Genomic DNA, 17792 nt, shown 5'->3' with positions numbered 1-17792 from the left:
TATCTACTCTATAGCCTAGACTGAACTGGATCTGTTTTCTTGCTACTTTTTGACTAGACTGAGCCTCCTTGGGGCAGACTTCTCCAAAGCTGCACAATATCAGACAAAGCTGTTACTATGAAATCATGGGCCATTGCTCAACTGTTGTAATGAACGGGCGGGGTTTGTTTGCCTCCGTGTCCCCCTCCTCTCCTCTCCTCCCCTCCTCATGCTACATGGAAAGCAACCCTACACCTTAAATTCCTCTTTACCACCTTTAAAGACGCATCTTTCCAGACTATCGTGTGGCGACGCATTCACTTGGCTTCCAGTCCTCTCAAGGGAAACTCCGCTTCTGGGATCTCTTATAAAGGAGATATTAAAAGGTAAAGTTCAGCTGTTTTGGTTTTTACTTTGTAGCCATATGCATGAAAATAACCGAAGAGTCGCTGTATAAATAGTTATTGTGTCCTTGTCGCAGCCTGATTTTAGACAAAAGAATTTCCGTACCGTAAGTTGAGCGGGTTCGTGAATGCAACTTGAAGCGCGCTCCAAAACACATGCTTGCTTCACTCCGATCGCATATCTACTGCCCTGTAGTAGTTTCCTGCAGCATGCTCGTGTACACTCAATGAGGTTTCCAGAGCCTCTGCTGGAGAAACCGCAACTGAGTTACATAATTTCCTTCTTTTGCACAGAAGTACTCGCAGTTTACGTCGGTTGTGTCTTCATTTAGCAACTAATGCAAATGCATCGTCTGCAAACATAATGATGTAGGGTTGGCTGTCAGAAGCTGCAGAGCAATGGCTACTGGATTTTAAACTGTCCAGCATTGTGAGGTTTTGCTCCGCGGTATGATGGGGGGTGGGGTGACTGTAATCTGCGCTGGAGTGAAGGCAGCAAGTGGCCACTGCCATTCACAAAGCAAGCAGCAAGTAAGGAGGGTTGGAAAAGTCTCCTTAGACTTTTTATAGGGAATAAAAAAATAAGATTTCTTAAAATCTGCCGATAAAATAACCTTTTGTGAGAACTACATTTAGGATTCAACTTATTGGTGTATACCATGTAAGAAGTTAACTCCAATTTGTGTATCTGAAAATTTGACAATTCAATCCTCGTATAAAGAAGCCATGGAGAAATTGCGGAACAAAAGTCTTACGTACGCACAACAACACTACAAAACAATGTGCCACTGTTTTAGATGTTCTAGGTTCGAACACTAATAGGCGATTTAGGCCTCTGCGTCAATGTGACACCGTAGCTACGGCGACAGCCCAGACCCTACGCAAACCCTTGGGCCGTAAGCCTGGCATGCACCTCCCCAGGAATGTAACCACGCGTCACGGCGACGCAGACCGCAAGAGCTGTGATTGGTCCGCCTGATAGTAGCGTGTTTCACATTGTTTTGGATCGCGTCGAGGAAAGGTTAACTGAGGAAGTTCGGAGATGCAAGCATTAGCATGACTCATCTTAGGCGAAATTTCGGCGCAGGTTTCAGTCGCCGTTGTTGAAAGTGAAGCAGTAAGTAGAAAAAGTGACACAGTGTCGACTAGCGTTTGGGTGACGTTTGGCCAGACTGATGAGTACACAACTATAAGTGGCCCGTGTCGGCCACATGCATCGATTGCGTCGTCTAGTCCATTATGTTTAAGGTGTTAGGGTCTGCGTAGGTCCTACGTAGGCTATGAGCGATGAGCTGTCGCTTAAGCTACCACCTATACTACCACCTATAACATGCCCCTAATTCTAGAAACCATAGGTTCTAGGTTCACACACTAATCCACCCTTAGTCCTAGAACTTTTCTTAGTGTTAAGAAAAGTTCAGGGCTGCAGTGCATAAATAGCTCCGCCATGGGTTTGATCGATATCGAATCGAACTCAGAGCCGAGCAGGATTTGTTGTAGCAGAATCATTTATGTACCACATTCAGTTGCTCAGCAAAGGTTACTTAGTATTGCTTTAAGTGTCAGTGCTTTATAATAACAAGAAATGAACATGAATTGTATACAACATCAGTGTTGTGAAGGGCAGTAAAGAATGAGTCAGTAAAAAGAGCTGACCTTTAAAGTCTTGACCGCATCAGTTGAGACCAGCTCCAGCCAGTCTAACTTTAGCCGGGGGGGAAAGTGGGTCAATTGTGGACAAGTTGCTGACTGCAGGGCTCGCGGAAGCTTTCCAGGTTCCCCGAGATCCTGGAGACAGCTTTAGCATGCTTGGGCTTCATGTTTCCTCTTTATTGTAGCCTCATCTTAAGTATTTTTATACCTATTTTACATATGCTCCATGACACCAGCATAAGCATGTAGTTTAGCGCAATAGTGCGTAACCTGTGAAAGCAGTGTGTTAAATGTAACCAGGCTGTGCCTGCACTAGATTGCAGTGTGTACAAAACATGGATCAGTGGCTTATTGGGATGTTGAGTAATAGTAACACACGGTCACATTGTTTATTCATGCTCACGGAGGTGATTAGATGCTGGAATGAAAACAGACTGAGATTCTGAGAATGAACTTTGTGTTAAACGGCCAGCGATGTCCTCAACCAGCCTTTTAATTGGAAGAATAACAAGCTAGCTGTACCGTACTTTTACAAACTACTCTTTTTAAATATTTTTTGGGCTAACTAAAAATAAAGTAGTGTTACCTCATATGCTGTCTATGGGTAAATTAAGAGTATAAAGCCATATATACATCCATAACTGTATACCACTATTTTGTCCCAAGGTCCCATGTTCAACTCTAGTGGCTTAAAGTTCCTTAGTTCCTTTCCGTCCATGGAGGTGGTGACTTTGCTGATCCTGACCTGTTGATTGACTGACTGACTGACTGGCTGACTGACTGACTGATTGACACTGTCCAAGTCCGCACATGTGACAAGTTCAAGGTGACCCAATGGGACACACTTGAAACTGCCCCCATGGCAGTCAGTCAGAAAGTGACTTGGCACTTCTGTATGTTTACCACAGCGGACTACAGCTTTACTTGATCTAATGAAAACTGCGTGGGTCGATTAATGCAGGTGACACCATGGCGCTATTACAAACATGATTAATTAGACAAGACTAATGCAGGTGTGCTGTTATAGTTTTACACCAGTCATGTCTGTCCAAAGATGCATGAGATGGCAACAGATGGGAAATGTCAATAAGTAGCTGTCAACAATCTGCTGTTGCATGCCGTTCCCTTTTCTCAGGGAACCCACCTGCTATATCTACCCACTCCCTTAGCTGGATACCAATAGCGGATGTATCCTTTGGACCAGTTGCTTATAGACTGCATGATTGTAAAAATCTAGGCTTTATGTGGTCAGATCACCTCCAAAGCAAAGCTTAACATTGCGTCAAATGTCAAATGCCTTTGTTCGATGTGGCTTTCTATGAGATTGTTGTCTGTAAAGCCTGTGAACTGAAAGCGTAAGAATGAATCAGTCAAACTTGTAAAACACCTCTCACTGACGTTAGTTAGGCTCGGCGTTGAACGTGTTGACAGTGGCAACAAGAATAGGTGTATGTTTAAAATTCCCACATGTTGTGGCTGAGAGGGAAGCTGGAGCTGGAAGCCCCAACGACCTTCTGAAATATAGTCAAATAAGGACAAGTGATTTCGAGGTGAAGAGCGAAACGCACCGAGCTATCACGAGCCCGCGAGATCGAGAAGGAGTTTGACGGTTAGGCAGGAGAGGGAGACGGCGGGAGTCTAGACGCTGGTGTTGGAATGTCTTGGGACAGGCGGCGGAGGAGGGCGCCGTGGCTGAAAGGCAGCATGTGAGAGTGACAGGAGGGCAACGAATGTAAAGAACTAGAACTATGGATGTACTGGAACATGGGGGCACTGCAGGAGAGGAGTGACAGTGAAACTGAGAAGTAAGTGAAACTGGGAGCACTTGGTGTGTGGATTGATGAGGAGAGCAGAGTAACAAAAAGAGCCCACACTCACTGTAGACGAAAGGAGACACATCCCCCTTTGTGAATTTACACCTTTACAGCTTCACTGACATAGATCTACTCATTAATTTTTGTTTGTTTTCTCTTTTTTTAAATTAAATTATTTTCCTGTAAATCCAGTCATTTGGTTAGAAAACTAGTCCTAAGAGCTCATAGCGGACTTTGATTGGTTCTGAAGGCTCACACCTCCTTCCATGTTCAGCCACTGCCCTCTCCCACTGCTGGGTGGTGCCTTTACTTTTTTAACGTCTGATGTACTCCTTGCCAAATGTTTTTAAAAGGCCGGCATGCGTGTGTGTGCATGTGTGCATGAACCATGCTTTGTTCTAAGACCTGAATTCTCTAACATGTGTGCAACTTTAAACACTGTTCCATTCTGGTCACTTCAAATAAAGTTTGCATTCAACAATCCTTGCACTTGAATAAACGAATTACACCAAACCAAAGCTTATCTGGTGCGACCACTCGTTTTCTGTGCTGCATAACCGTTAAAGAGAACGTTCCCGCTCCTGCAGATGAACTGCGCGACGGTGCAGCTGCAACAGTGTGATTACATAAGAGTCAGCACACATCCAATTCACTGCTGTAAAAAACGCATTTGTGAAGGTGTCCGTGGTCACCCAGCCAGCGCTAGTGCTGCAATTGACCGTGCTTGTTGCGTGCATGTGCGAGTGTGCGCCGCTTGGAATAGCCGGGCCATGTGATTCCCTCAGATTCTATTTCTGACCGCCGACCGTCGAATGGTCCACAGCTTTCCCAGCAGCTTAAAGAATAGTTAACGAATCTGTCACCGTTCTTTCAAACTTTCCGTGCCAGATCAGCTATTGAACTCAGTCTGTAGGTGGTTTCAAGTGAGTACCCGCGTTTTGTCTTATTCTCCCGAAACCGGCTGTGGTCATTTTGTCCTGATCTGCCGCAGGTGTATTTCAGCATGTTTCCTGTTTCAAACACTGAAGCTTGGTCTAAGTGTTTCCTTCAAGTTAAGCCGTCATTATTCGGTCTGATCAGTTGTGTTAACAGAAAAGCATAATGTGTGCTCCCTGTGGGTCGTGCGGTTTGTATGGGCTCCTTTCTTCTCTGTTTGTGTGCACTGTTGTTTCTGTAAGCGCGTTAGTAGCACCCCAGGATATTTGAATAGTGTTTTTTTTTTCATTCACAATCATTCCTGATTTTACAACATTGCGGCATGGGAACTGCTGTTACAGGGTAAACTACTATTTATTAATCTTGACAGAAAAACACATGTGCCTCAGCTCAGCAGTCTTACGGCTGCTGGTTTAATCCAGTTTTTAATGGATTATGCACGGGATGTTTTTTCATCAGTGAAGGAATGTAGATGTAAGTGACAAGCATCAACAGTTCTGAAACGTTACTCAAAAACTGCACTTACACTGAATATAGGAAATGTTTTACTTATAACACAATATTCCACATTTAAAAATAACAGCGATGAAGCATAATTTAGTCTGTAAATGCCAGAAAGTGTTGTCCATCACAATCTAAGGTGAAGTTTTTAAATACCCCTAAATATTATTACTATTTTTATATCATGGAAAATGAATCTAGACAAGTCATATGTTTGCTTTGCTATGTATGTTATTTAAATGAATCATTAAGTCGTCCCTCCGCCACTCCGATGTAAAGGCACACCATAAAATCTGTGCTTCAAATATCAGGCAATGAGAGAGGCAGGCGCCTTTAAAATTCTTTCCACGCGATATCTAAAGAACATCCAGAGGGGTTTCACTGTTGAGTTGGAACGCACATTTAATTTCAATGACGGAACGCAAACAATAGTGAGCCCAGTTCCAAATGGGAGAGGATGGCTTTGATATCTTCTGACTTATTTAGTGACTAATCGTGGTAATATGGATCTGGCGTCTTTGTTTCCATACAAAGCCATGCAGGCATTTCTTTTAACCAAGAGGGGTGTCACCTTAAATTACCCTTATGTAGAAGTTTCCATGAGCTGTGACATGACTGTTGCACTGTCCACACGACCTCTCTGGGTGTATGTTCTCAGGTCAATGTAGTCCGACAAGGTGCCATTAGAAATGCGTTGCATATGGCTCTGCCTTTTTTTTTTTCCATAGGACATACCACTGAACCTGAGCCCAGCTTGCATTACTGTGGGGACATTGTTTATATCCCTGCACCTTTCCGTTCCTACGTTTGCCCTTCATACACACTACCAGTCAAAAGTTTGGACACACCTTCTCATTCAATTCAATGAGAAGGTGTGTCCAAAGTTTTGTCTGGGCAGTGTATTTCTTTCCTCTTCAGAATATCAAGTATTACCTCTCGGGTGTGTGAGCTCAGCACTGGGGAATGTGCCTGAGATGTTGGACAGATGACTGACCCAAAGAATCTTCAGCCTCATAGGAAAGAAGTCCTACAGCTGTGTTAGAGCCTCACTACGGTTGAGAAACTATTAACAGTGGATTTTTAAAAGATTTTTATTTTTTTTACAGTTGCATGAGAAACATATCATGCTCCAGTTGAGAACTCCTGCATTTTTTATTAGAAACTTCACAATTTTACACCTCTTGTGACAAGAAAACCCAGTTCACTCATCAGAAGGAGTGGTGCTGCCTGTGCAGTTGCGTAATAGCTTATCCACCTCTAGGGGACATTTATGAAGTTTGACAAAACACTTTAAGACTTGAACTCTGTAACAGGATGCCTGCAGTACAGACTGGAGGTGCGGGATTAAAGGAAGAAATTATGGAGGCATGCAGGAACTAACAAAGGACCCAAAGTCAGGACATATAAGGTTCTGATGCTGCAATGTTGACCATATTCTTGGTTTCAGCAGTGCAACTCTTTGACCCCAAACAAGGGTGAACGCATACAGTCTTGGCTTTGTTTGATGTCTTCGGAGTGGGAGTAGGAGCATGTGTTGAGAAAGTGCCTTTGTGTCATGAGTTATGTTTCTTCTCCTTATGCTGAACAGTCTTCTCTAGGGCCATTCGTTCCTCCTCTCCTTTGAGTTGAGTTGCGTTATGCAACATATGTCAGCAATATATCCAGCAACAAGATGGATTATCCCTATAGGCCCCTGGTTTTTTGGCAAACAGTCACACATTGTGGATTTGGGTTGCGTTATGTAACACCCTAGGAAACCGTGTTCTACTTACAACAGGTTTGTCAGGCACAAGTGAACCCCTTTTTAAGAGGTCTGCAACACACAGCCACTGTACAGCCAGTATTTATAGATGTTATTGCGAGTGTAGCTTTTATGCACACCAAAGACACATAACGTACTACTCTACTAGTGTGTCACACTCTTTGTGAATGTTTATGTTGAGATTTGGATCTGTTAGAACACCAGGAAGAGCTGGATTGACTCCAGCTAATGGAAAGACCACTGAGGAAAAGAACAAAACAACAAACAAAACAAAACAAAACAAAAAAAAACAGGACAAAACTTGAGTTGAAACTTTGTGGTTGTATGACTCAGAGTTACATCTTACTTCCATCTTTGTTTAAATTCATATTGTACATTTGAGGCAAAGAAGGCTAAGGGAAAGTGGCAAAGTGTTTTTGAAGAACACTATTAATCTCACAGTGAAGTTGCCATATTTTATTGTATCAGACATTTGTGTGAAATCTTGTCATGTTTACTTTGAGTCCAAGTGGATTTGTGTCATAACTGAAGGGAAGTTCCTTAGGTGTTCCTCAGATATTACATCAGCAGAATGGGATGGGACAAGTGTGTTGTCACCGTTGATCACCTAGAGTCCAAGTGGTTCTTCTGGGTGTTCTTCTGAGCACCTACAACTCAGCCACTTTAATTGTTCAGATCACTGCCCCTCATATGTTAACCTCTTTGCCTCTCATTAGGATTTGTGTGGCCTCTCCCCTTCTCCCCTGTGACCTCTGAACCCCAGAAGACCTTCTTGCCCTCTCCTCTCTGTGAGCCATGGAGAAGCTTCTGCATTTTGGGAAGCAGCTGCTGAGGGTGAAGGTGGTCAACTGCAACTCGGAGGACTCCCGTCTCTCCAGATGCCTCAACACCTTTGACCTGGTAGCCCTGGGCGTGGGCAGCACATTGGGCGCTGGTGTTTACGTGCTAGCTGGTGCCGTTGCACGAGTGAATTCAGGTAAGTCGATAGTACTACATAAGATAACAAGATGCCTTGTGAGACCAATCTGAAAACGTAATTGTACGATTTCGATTTCCTTCCTAGGTCCTGCTATCGTGTTGTCTTTCCTGATAGCAGCCTTAGCCTCAGTGTTGGCTGGTCTTTGCTATGCTGAGTTTGGGGCCCGAGTCCCCAAGACAGGCTCAGCTTATCTTTACTCCTATGTGACTGTAGGAGAACTCTGGGCCTTCATCACTGGATGGAACCTCATCCTCTCCTATATCATTGGTAAACACAAAGTGACACTGCTTGTCATGTGGCAGTTAATGTACAGGAAGTAGTTTGTTGTTATGTGTACCTGGAATTATCAACAGGTCTCTCTGTTGCCTCATTGCAGGTACCTCCAGTGTGGCGCGAGCATGGAGCGCCACCTTTGACGAGTTGGTAGGGAAGCGAATAGAGATGTTCTGCAGAGAGTACATGTCAATGAATGCACCGGGTATACTGGCAGAGTATCCTGACATGTTTGCTGTTCTCATCATAATCACTCTCACAGGTTGGCCTCTCTTAGTCTCTGTTACTTTTGCTGCACACTGAGAACATTTCATATTTGCTTGTTATTAGATTTCCTGATTTTGAATTTGTTTGTTTTTTGATTTTCTCTTCCTTTGTGCTGTACAATTCCAAGGTCTGCTGACTTTTGGGGTCAAAGAATCAGCGATGGTGAACAAGGTTTTCACATGTATCAACGTCCTAGTCTTGTTGTTCATGGTGGTCTCTGGCCTGGTCAAAGGCACTTTGAAGAACTGGCAGCTAGACCCTGAAGAAATCCTGCATCCCAATTATACAAATAACTCCAGTTTCAAGTAAGCATTTATGCTGAAAAGTCACTTTGTTATATTTAATCAAAACCTTAAAGTTAACCTTGGTCAGAAGACTTCATCACAAACACAATTTTGTCTTTTGTAATTTGGGTAACCTTTTTAAAGGACCATTTTTTCATATAATCATTTTCTTCTTTATCTTTCCAGTCGGACAGATGTTCTGCCAACCAAGGAGAGTTTAGGAGTGGGTGGCTTCATGCCGTTTGGTTTCACGGGCGTCCTATCTGGGGCTGCTACTTGTTTTTATGCCTTTGTAGGATTTGACTGCATCGCCACCACAGGTCAGTGCCGGATGATGGTCAGAAACACTCACTATGTTGGTCCTGTTCTCCCTCTGACGGTCCCATGGGTATGATTCAGCTTTGGGGATGTGTGTATAACTCAATGTGGCGTTGAAACCATTTCAGTCTTAGGCTTGTCTAAACATCCAGGGGGATTATATAAGAGGGGTAAGGCAGGAAAAATGCTCTTTAGGATGCTTGGCCCATTTCTGCTCTTGGCAGAATGCCAGACACATCTTGGTTTTAGGAGGTAAATCGTGGTGTGAAGTGTGAAGAAGATGTTACCGCAATTTCTTATAGATGCAGATATTCTCGTCATGCATATGATTATGTTTAGTTGGTTTCAGGCTTCTGGGTTGCCATAAAGGAACTTTAGAAAGTTCTTGCAGCTTGCCTGCACTCTGGCCCACCACTTTTTCCTGACATGAAGTTAACCCTGAAATGATTGACTGAGTTTGGCTTGTAGGGGCACGTCTGTCACACACATTCTCAAGCACCCCTAAGGTGTTACATCATCTTTGCGCATTTGTGTGTGTATTCTGGCTAGAGTGAAGTTGGTATGAAGCCATTATCCCCTCCACATCCACACACACATACGCACATAGATATGCACGGTGCATATCCACACAATAAAATCACTGTCCCGCTTACAGCCTCTTGCCTTACGATAATCTGGGCCAATCAGTGGTAGCCGTGTACACGTCAGTCTCATACACGTTCCTTCATCGCGATCTCACTGCAGAACAAGACCCGAATGTTTGCTGAGGATCTCTGTTGCGTAATCAGCAGCAGATGAATAGTTGGGTGTTTCAGCGGGGAAAATAAGCTGCTTGCCTAGCTAGTTACGAAACCCCACATTAAATGTTTCTGAAATGCATCTGTTCACCCAGTTTTCCACATTCAAGATCCAGTCTGTCCTGCCATATAAGGAATCCGCTCAAACATGCAATGAAGTTTGAGTGATTAGTTGCCGGTTAACAGTGTTATGGAGGGATTTCAGGCTGATGTAATTAGAATGCACAAAATTGAGAAAGTACAAGTAGGGGACCTGTTCCACTGAAACAGTTTACACGCTTGAGTAACAACTCATGATTACTCAATGCAACTAATGCAGTTTTGTTGTCATGTGTTAGCGGTGACTCTGGAGATGATATGTGTGATGGTGACTTAGCTGAACCCGAATCCTGATCATTTGAATGTTACAGTTTGGTGTCAGTTTAATTCGCCCTGCAGTAAACTCTCATTTTTATATATATTATCTGACCTTTGTCCAATGTCTTTAATACTGAATACGTTTTGCCAGTTAAAAGTATGTATTTGTTTTCCATGTGATAGCATGTGGGTATTAGGTAGCATTTCATATGGCTAATTCTGGAAAAGCAAATACACAATTTGAAATACACAATAAAGGACTTTTGTAGTAAATGTCATTCTCTCTTTTGCCCCTTAAATACGTCTGTGACTTTCTGCGCCCCCAGGTGAAGAGGTAAAGAACCCCCAGAGAGCCATTCCTATTGGTATCGTATCGTCGCTGCTCATATGCTTCGTAGCGTACTTCGGGGTCTCGGCTGCCCTCACCCTCATGATGCCGTACTACCTGTTAGACAGCAACAGCCCCCTGCCCGTAGCCTTCAAGTACGTGGGTTGGGGAGGAGCCAAGTATGCAGTAGCTGTAGGCTCTCTTTGTGCTCTGTCTACTAGGTAAGTGCCCCCACACATTTGCACTTGCGTTGCTTTCCCAGTACTTGTAAATGCACACTCATGGACTCCAGTCCTGTCTCATTTCTATGTGTGTGTGAGAGAGTTTATATTTAACTTTAGACTGCATCTGATCCCTTACCTAAAAATAACAGTGCTTCCTAAGAATATAATTGCCCCCTCAGTGTATATATGTGACTATGCAACACAGGGGTCATATATTTCATTTTATTTATATTCACTTTGAAATTGCTTCATAATTTGGGTGTTTTACAGATGTTTTGCTTTGATAAATAAGTATAGTAATTGTACATGATGCGTTTCTGCAAACGTTATGCTAAAGCTACATTATAACATGTGTCTTGCGTTGTACATCTGTTGTTTCTGTGATGTTCTTTGTGAGCCAGTGTCTCTGTTCATGTATGTTTCACGGCATTCTCTTGGGTGTAAGTGTGGATACTATATATCCTGGTCTCCCCTCCCTCACGGTAGCCTGCTGGGTGCTATGTTCCCTATGCCCCGTGTGATCTGGGCTATGTCTGACGATGGGCTGCTTTTCAAGTTCATGGCCGAGATCAGCCCCCGCACCAAAACCCCGCTAATTGCAACCCTCACCTCCGGCATAGTGGCAGGTGAGACACTAACACGCATGTCATAAAAACAGCATCCATGTTCACCGGTTCTTCTTTTCATGCTTCGGGGCTGAGCATGTTCTGACTCCCTTGACGCGGATTTTAATTTTCAAGAAACTCTAATCTAGCATTAAGCATCATCGCGTTTTTTTCGCTTTGTTTAGTCAGTTGATGCAGTTCAGGTTTCTCTATCTCTACTTCTAACACGGCCCGGATGACATACATTGTTTTTTTCTTTTAGCAAACTTTAAGGACCTGCCTTTTGGTGATGTAAAGAGAAACAGACCAAACTAAACCGCATGGTTAACTTCAAGTAACGGAGTGTAACAGCATGTGGTGGACAGTTGCTATTGAAGAGATTGAACAGATAGGAGGAGATAGGTCGCATGCTGGAACACGAGTATCTTTGCCAACCCTTATACTCCTGTTGTTTAACAAGTTTTCAAGTCTTCTAGCCCCAAATGTGCAGCTCCATCTATTCTGCCAATCCTATTCCCCTCCTTTTACTAATCCTTGACCTGACCTTATTCAGTTCTTGTTTCCCCCCTTATTCCTCTACCCTAAATCCACACGTGTCATCCCAATCTGACATTTTGCCCGCTCTACCCCAGTCTGTTGGGTTCCATGTTCCCCCTACCCCGTATCATCTTTGCCATGGCTCGCGACGGCCTGCTCTTCTCCTTCTTGGCCCACGTCAGCGAGAGGAAAGCCCCGATAACGTCCACTATTGCCGCCGGGGTCATGTCTGGTAAGGTGAAGGAGGTGGTGTAAAACAAGTAGGGATGAGAGAAGGCATGCCTTTGTTTGAGGAGGGGGAAGTTAGGAGGATCGGGACGCAGAGTGAGGAGCGTGAAGTTATGAGATGAGGTTGAATCAAAGAAAATCAAAAGCAAGACAGAAAAGGCAGTGCATCCTGAATGACTCGGCTTTGAAGTCTTGCTGCAGTCATTAGAGGCTGCTCATTAGGGGTGAATATGCCAACGGGGAAAACTCAAGAATTCAGGGGGAATTTTTCCAATTTATTCACGTCATCTCGACTTGAAAAGGGTTGAGTTGTTCTGGAGGTAGATACAAATGAGTTTTACTGTTTGTGAGTCACACTACGTTTTGTGGTTTGTTTTCTGCTAACAAACATAGTAGTAGGCTTTATTATGTCCACAAAGTCAAACTTTTTGACCCTGCACAGCAGTTCTTTGTCACCTGCTACCATGCTTACAGTAGCTGCGTTTCCATTACAGTTTTTCGCAATACGAAAGGGATATTTCCGAAATGTACAACTGCACTTTGTACGTGTTTCCATTGAAAGGCGTTTTACGAATGAGCTGCAAGTCTCGTAAAGTCTCGACATCTCGTAATTTTGTCCTCGTCTCGTCAAGAAAGACTTCACTTGCATTAAGCTGGAGGAAATGGACTTTAAATGAACTAGTCATCCCCCTGCGTCATCTCGGGTGACGCCGGTGATGGGGAAATGCACTTTTATATCGATACATCTGAAAAACCAGCTCATGAGGGTGTAAGAGCATTTTAATGATATTTTTGAAATACCATTTTTTTATGGCAATATTTAGGTTTTGCACGTTTCAAGGGGTAATGGAAACCCAGCAACTGACAGTGCTACATTCAAGTACACATGCACATTAGTTGAAAGATGTTAATGTGTTTTTTTTCATTTTACAGTTACTTAGGTTAATCTTTATGTCGTTCTTCTCTTTCCTCTTCCTCGAAGCAATCATGGCATTTCTGTTTGACCTGAAGGACTTGGTGGACCTGATGTCCATAGGGACGCTGCTGGCCTACACATTAGTGGCCGCCTGTGTTCTGGTGCTCAGGTCAGTGATCGGAATTTAACCTGGTTTCTACGTGCTACACACGCAAACTGCAGGAGCAGGGAAAACACTTGAGAGTTGGATCCAGCCTCTTTGCCTCCTTTTAACAACTACTGAATCTCAATAGATTTGTGTTCAAAGAAATTTTGACTACACTGCACTCGTGTTGCTGTAAACGGTAAAATGGTGCGTTTCAGGTACCAGCCCGAGCAGCCCAGCTTGGTGTATCACATGGCCAATACGCTTGAGGACATGGAGCTGAGCGACGGCATCAGCGTCCCCAGTATGGGCATGGGCATCCTGCCTGGCGTCGAGGAGAGGTTCAGTTTCAAGACCTTGCTGTTCCCGGATAACCCTGAGCCATCCACGCTGTCAGGCTTGACCGTCAACATCTGTGCTTCTCTCCTGGGTAGGTTGTCTTTGCATGGCATGTACGCCGATCAGCCAATTGTGACAAGCCATCTGGTCACGGTGCAGTGTTCTGCTTGGAAACCTTTTGGACCTGGCATTCATTTGGATGTTACTTAGACATGTAATACCCACATAGACCAGACCAGGCACCCCCACCCCACAGCAATGACACTCCTTGATAGCAGCAGGATGCAGCCTGACACAGGAACAATTCAAAAAACATGAAAAACTGCACAAGGTGTTGACCTGGCTTCCAAATTCACTAGGTCTCAGACTGATCAATCCACAGAGGCCATTCTGGCCCCAGGTTCATTGTCTAATGAGTCACAACTATTTTGGAGGAACAAGAGTGACCTACACAATATTGTTTATTTGCTTTGAATCCAGCTAAAATCCATCCATCCATTTAAAATAACTTTACTGGTAAACATGTCTTTTGTGCAGAGGTACACATGAAATAATCAAATGTCCTCCAGGAATGCTGATCCTGGCGTTCAGCATACTGGCCGTTCAGGGAGGCACTGCTGTTTTGAACATAGTCGCTCTCAGTGTCATCTTCATGGTGTGTCTCCTCCTCACCTTCATCATCTGGAGACAACCTGAGAGCAAGACCAAACTCTCCTTCAAGGTTTGATTTCAGATCTTTTCAGCACTGCCTCGGACACCTTACAGTTAAATTTTGCCTCGTCTTAACCCATGTTGTCCCTTCTACTTCCTCTGTGACTCTTAGGTCCCCCTGCTGCCTTTCATCCCCGTGATCAGCATGTTTGTCAATGTCTACCTCATGATGCAGTTGGACAGAGGCACTTGGATCAGATTTTCATTCTGGATGGCGCTAGGTAATTATACCGTTGCCGTTCACTTTAGGGTGGCATTTTAATGATATTCCCAAGGCGGAAATTGTTCCCGGTGTCTTTCACTTGTGCATCTCCGGCTGAACAACAGTTGCTCATTCCATTCATACTCTTCCCCAGTGACGCTTGCAGACCGCATGCACACAGTTGGCAGTTCCTGTCAGTGTTGGTGCATTCAATAAAACATTTGACATCATCTTTTGCCTGTTGGAAAATGAAACATTGTTTGTTTTGTTTTTTTAATTTGTGTGCTTTTGGCTTGCAGTAGTTTATTGCATAGAAAGACTGGAATGCAATTACAGTTTCCATTACCTCAGAACTTAACAAATATGTAAATGGATAGCTCCATCTCAAGCTAACTTTGGGTCTGCACATTTCTTGCAAGTTATAAAAATGTTTTACATACATATTATATTTGTTATGTGCTACCTTCTTTCTTTTCAGGTTTAGTGATCTACTTTTGCTATGGAATTCATCACAGCACCGAGGCGGCCGCAGCCCGTGCATCTCCGGACACGGAAATGAACGGCTTTGCGCGGATCCAAGAGTTAGAAGCAATGTCAACAGAAAAGGAGGTGTTCCTGCACGCCGGCCCTGACCCCAGGGAAGAGGACGACGGGGATTTATAGGAGGCATTTGAACTTGCTTCTTCCATCCATGTCAGCCCGACCGGACACCAGTCTGTCTGTGTAGGAGTATTTACTTGGCGGCCTCGCCGCCAGTGTTCCCTCTTGGAGAAAACAGTGATAAGTGACACAAACTAAAATTCACAAACCTCTGACTTTACCCTTCAGCTCCCAGTCGGAACGCAGGCCACTGACGATAACCCCCAAAACCAGACTTCAAAAGCCATAGCTGACACGTTGTGTAATTTCAGTATTTTGCAGTTAGGTCATTGACCCCTTTGTGCTTGGCGTTGAGATTCGGCTGCTCTTTATCGCTTGGCTGTCCGAGGGTGGAGGGCTCATGCAGGAGACGTGAAACATGTCCGCGTTTCGGAGAGGCTCAGAAATAACTGGACACGTTATCATTTGTTTCTCTACATCTTAAGGCGTAGTTATTTCTTTGGAGTGTGTCTGGTTTACGTTGCTGGCAGTAGACCCATGTGCAGAAGCAGATGTCTGGGCGCCAGAAACTTCTACAGTCATAGTTTTCTTTTTTTTCCCCTCTACATCTGCATAATTATAACAAAATATATACAAAATGTCAGTATTAAAACCAGATAGGTACCAGTATCTCCAGTACATTCTCTGTAACCTACCAGTAGTCATGAAAGTGACGAGTGGGAGCTCGCACAATACACAGAGGAACCCACTTGGCTTGTCAGTGATTTAATTACGCTAGCAGAAATCTGTGGTCGCACATGTAAAAGTGGGACAGCAGATACGTATGATACGTTTATCATACAGGTGCCTGATTCTAAATCTAGAGAATCGCATTGAAGGCACCTGAGGTCCAAGACTCGGCCTGGTGTCCTCTTGTGGTTTTACATTATGTTTCAATGCATGTTCAAATCCTACAAGCCCCAAATTGGCAAATTATGAGGCAGAGCCCGCTGTAAAAAAAAAACAAAAAAAAAAAAACAAACAGTCTCTCTCTCTCTCTGAGATACAAATGTCCAGAGGAGGAGGTTAGATGTGAAACCATAAAGAACTAATGCAAATGATGTGATTTCTAATAATTTTCACACTTTCGAATAATGACGGATACTCGGATACTGCGGGATGAAAGTGATTTCTGAATCCTGATAAATGTTTAACAGCAGCGGAAATCAGTGGCAGTAGCTGAGTGTCAGTCAATGTGACATTAGATGACAGAGGGTTTCACAGTGCTGGCTGCTGTGTCGTTGCATCTGTAGCTTGTAACAATGAATTTCTCGTGGAAGAAGACGAAAAAACATAGGAAATGTCTATATGGAGGAATATATTGGTCCTCTGTGTATTTTACTCATGTTTATTGTTGTGTTTTTATTACCCACTTCCATTTCCAGCGTGTGGGTTTTTTTTTTTTTTTAAACATCATCTTGATATTAAGTGAGATAAAGAATGCGATCGGTTAGAATTCGGCACACTCATACATTCATTTCCATACGTTTTTCTCTTTTCATGAACTTAAGGTTACTGTGTCATAGTGAATAGTTTTTAAGGGTACCTAAGCTGGTGCAACAGACCTATTGAGAACATCCCTTTTTATTCCATACGGTTTTCTCCAGCAGTTCACTGAGAATTTCCATGCTCTGTGTTGTCTGGCACCGCGTCTCCTGATTTATTTTTTCTTCTTCCCAGCTGACGCCAACTCAAGTGACCGCACTTGAGGCCATTCATCAGACATTGCGCAGCTCCTTTTGGAGCCACTATGCCCTTACATGACTCCCTTCCTTGTATGCAGTAGCACCCCGTATAAACAGAAGACAACCCTCTCATTATTAACCGTTGTAGCCCCTGAAGTGCACTCACTGTGCTTTTGAGAACGCTTTACGACAAAGTATCCATCAATAAGAAGAAACATGTAGAATCAAAATTGTGTATATAAAATATGTTGTATATTTCTTGCAGTAAATTATTTGTAAATCAGATAAAAGGCTTTTTTTTTTATTTGGAATGACTTGATGAATTTTGCACCTGTCTTTAGGTTCTCTGGCTTACTGTTTGTGTCTAAACGTGGGGAGTTCCTCCTGTTGAGTTTACATGATCTGTGAAATATAAACGTTGTAGCCTCATGGTTGACATAATCACTCCTTTATCGTGAACCTCACATGTATTGCTCATATAACAAAAGATATATACGGGACACTGTCATGACTGTTGTGGCTTAGATGAGTTTTCTGTGATGCAGCTTTTCACAGGAATCGTGTAATAATTACCTGTGTCATCACATTATCACTTCAAATACACATTTCCCAAAGCAGGACCTCCAGAAATTCAGCAGTATCTGCTTTTGTGTTATTATTTAATTACAAATGGACACTTTCACAGCCAGTAAAGACTGATTTCAATGGTTACGTCCTACGTGGTGTGCCTAACTGTGTTGTTGACGTCTGAACTACATGCTATGCAGTGTATGTACGACGAATACAGCATCCTTTCATGCTGCATTTCCTTTACGAAACTCGTGCAACATTATCGTGCTTTTGATGTTTCCAGTCTGTCGCCGGTGTTGATGGCTGCTTCATGTTTACGTCGTTTTGACTGATGTTTCT

General features: G+C 43.4%; 1 protein-coding gene across 5 annotated transcripts; it reads left to right on the top strand.

Moving 5' to 3' along the window:
- Positions 1–38: 38 nt before the first annotated feature.
- On the top strand, positions 39–17312 carry slc7a1a (solute carrier family 7 member 1a). Of its 5 annotated transcripts, none has more exons than XM_047607824.1 (13): positions 178–365; positions 7766–8025; positions 8113–8295; positions 8405–8563; positions 8696–8873; positions 9039–9172; positions 10651–10873; positions 11363–11502; positions 13229–13331; positions 13526–13737; positions 14216–14367; positions 14470–14578; positions 15038–17312. In XM_047607824.1, the coding sequence occupies exons 2-13, from the start codon at positions 7845–7847 to the stop codon at positions 15220–15222; spliced, it is 1959 nt and encodes a 652-aa protein (XP_047463780.1). In that variant the 5' UTR covers positions 178–365; positions 7766–7844; the 3' UTR covers positions 15223–17312. The 5 variants fall into 5 exon arrangements, with proteins under 5 accessions (XP_047463784.1, XP_047463780.1, XP_047463783.1 ...); XM_047607827.1 differs by lacking the exon at positions 11363–11502 and adding an exon at positions 12114–12250 and having other exon boundaries at positions 184–365; XM_047607826.1 differs by lacking the exon at positions 178–365 and adding an exon at positions 3505–3841.
- The last annotated feature ends 480 nt before the right edge of the window (positions 17313–17792 follow it).

Source organism: Mugil cephalus, chromosome 15, assembly GCF_022458985.1.
Source record: "Mugil cephalus isolate CIBA_MC_2020 chromosome 15, CIBA_Mcephalus_1.1, whole genome shotgun sequence".
In the NCBI taxonomy this organism is placed as follows: domain Eukaryota; kingdom Metazoa; phylum Chordata; class Actinopteri; order Mugiliformes; family Mugilidae; genus Mugil; species Mugil cephalus.
The sequence above is the reverse complement of the archived record's forward strand: the minus strand, read 5'-3'. Positions and strand labels throughout refer to the sequence as shown.

What these genes read in the sequence shown, in the direction of transcription:
- slc7a1a (XM_047607824.1), top strand. Translation starts at nt 7,845, where the DNA reads ATGGAGAAGCTTCTGCATTTTGGGAAGCAGCTGCTGAGGGTGAAGGTG. An exon ending in ACAAATAACTCCAGTTTCAA is followed by an intron (nt 8,874 to 9,038) that starts GTAAGCATTTAT and finishes TTATCTTTCCAG; the next exon opens with TCGGACAGATGTTCTGCCAA. An exon ending in AGACCAAACTCTCCTTCAAG is followed by an intron (nt 14,368 to 14,469) that starts GTTTGATTTCAG and finishes TGTGACTCTTAG; the next exon opens with GTCCCCCTGCTGCCTTTCAT.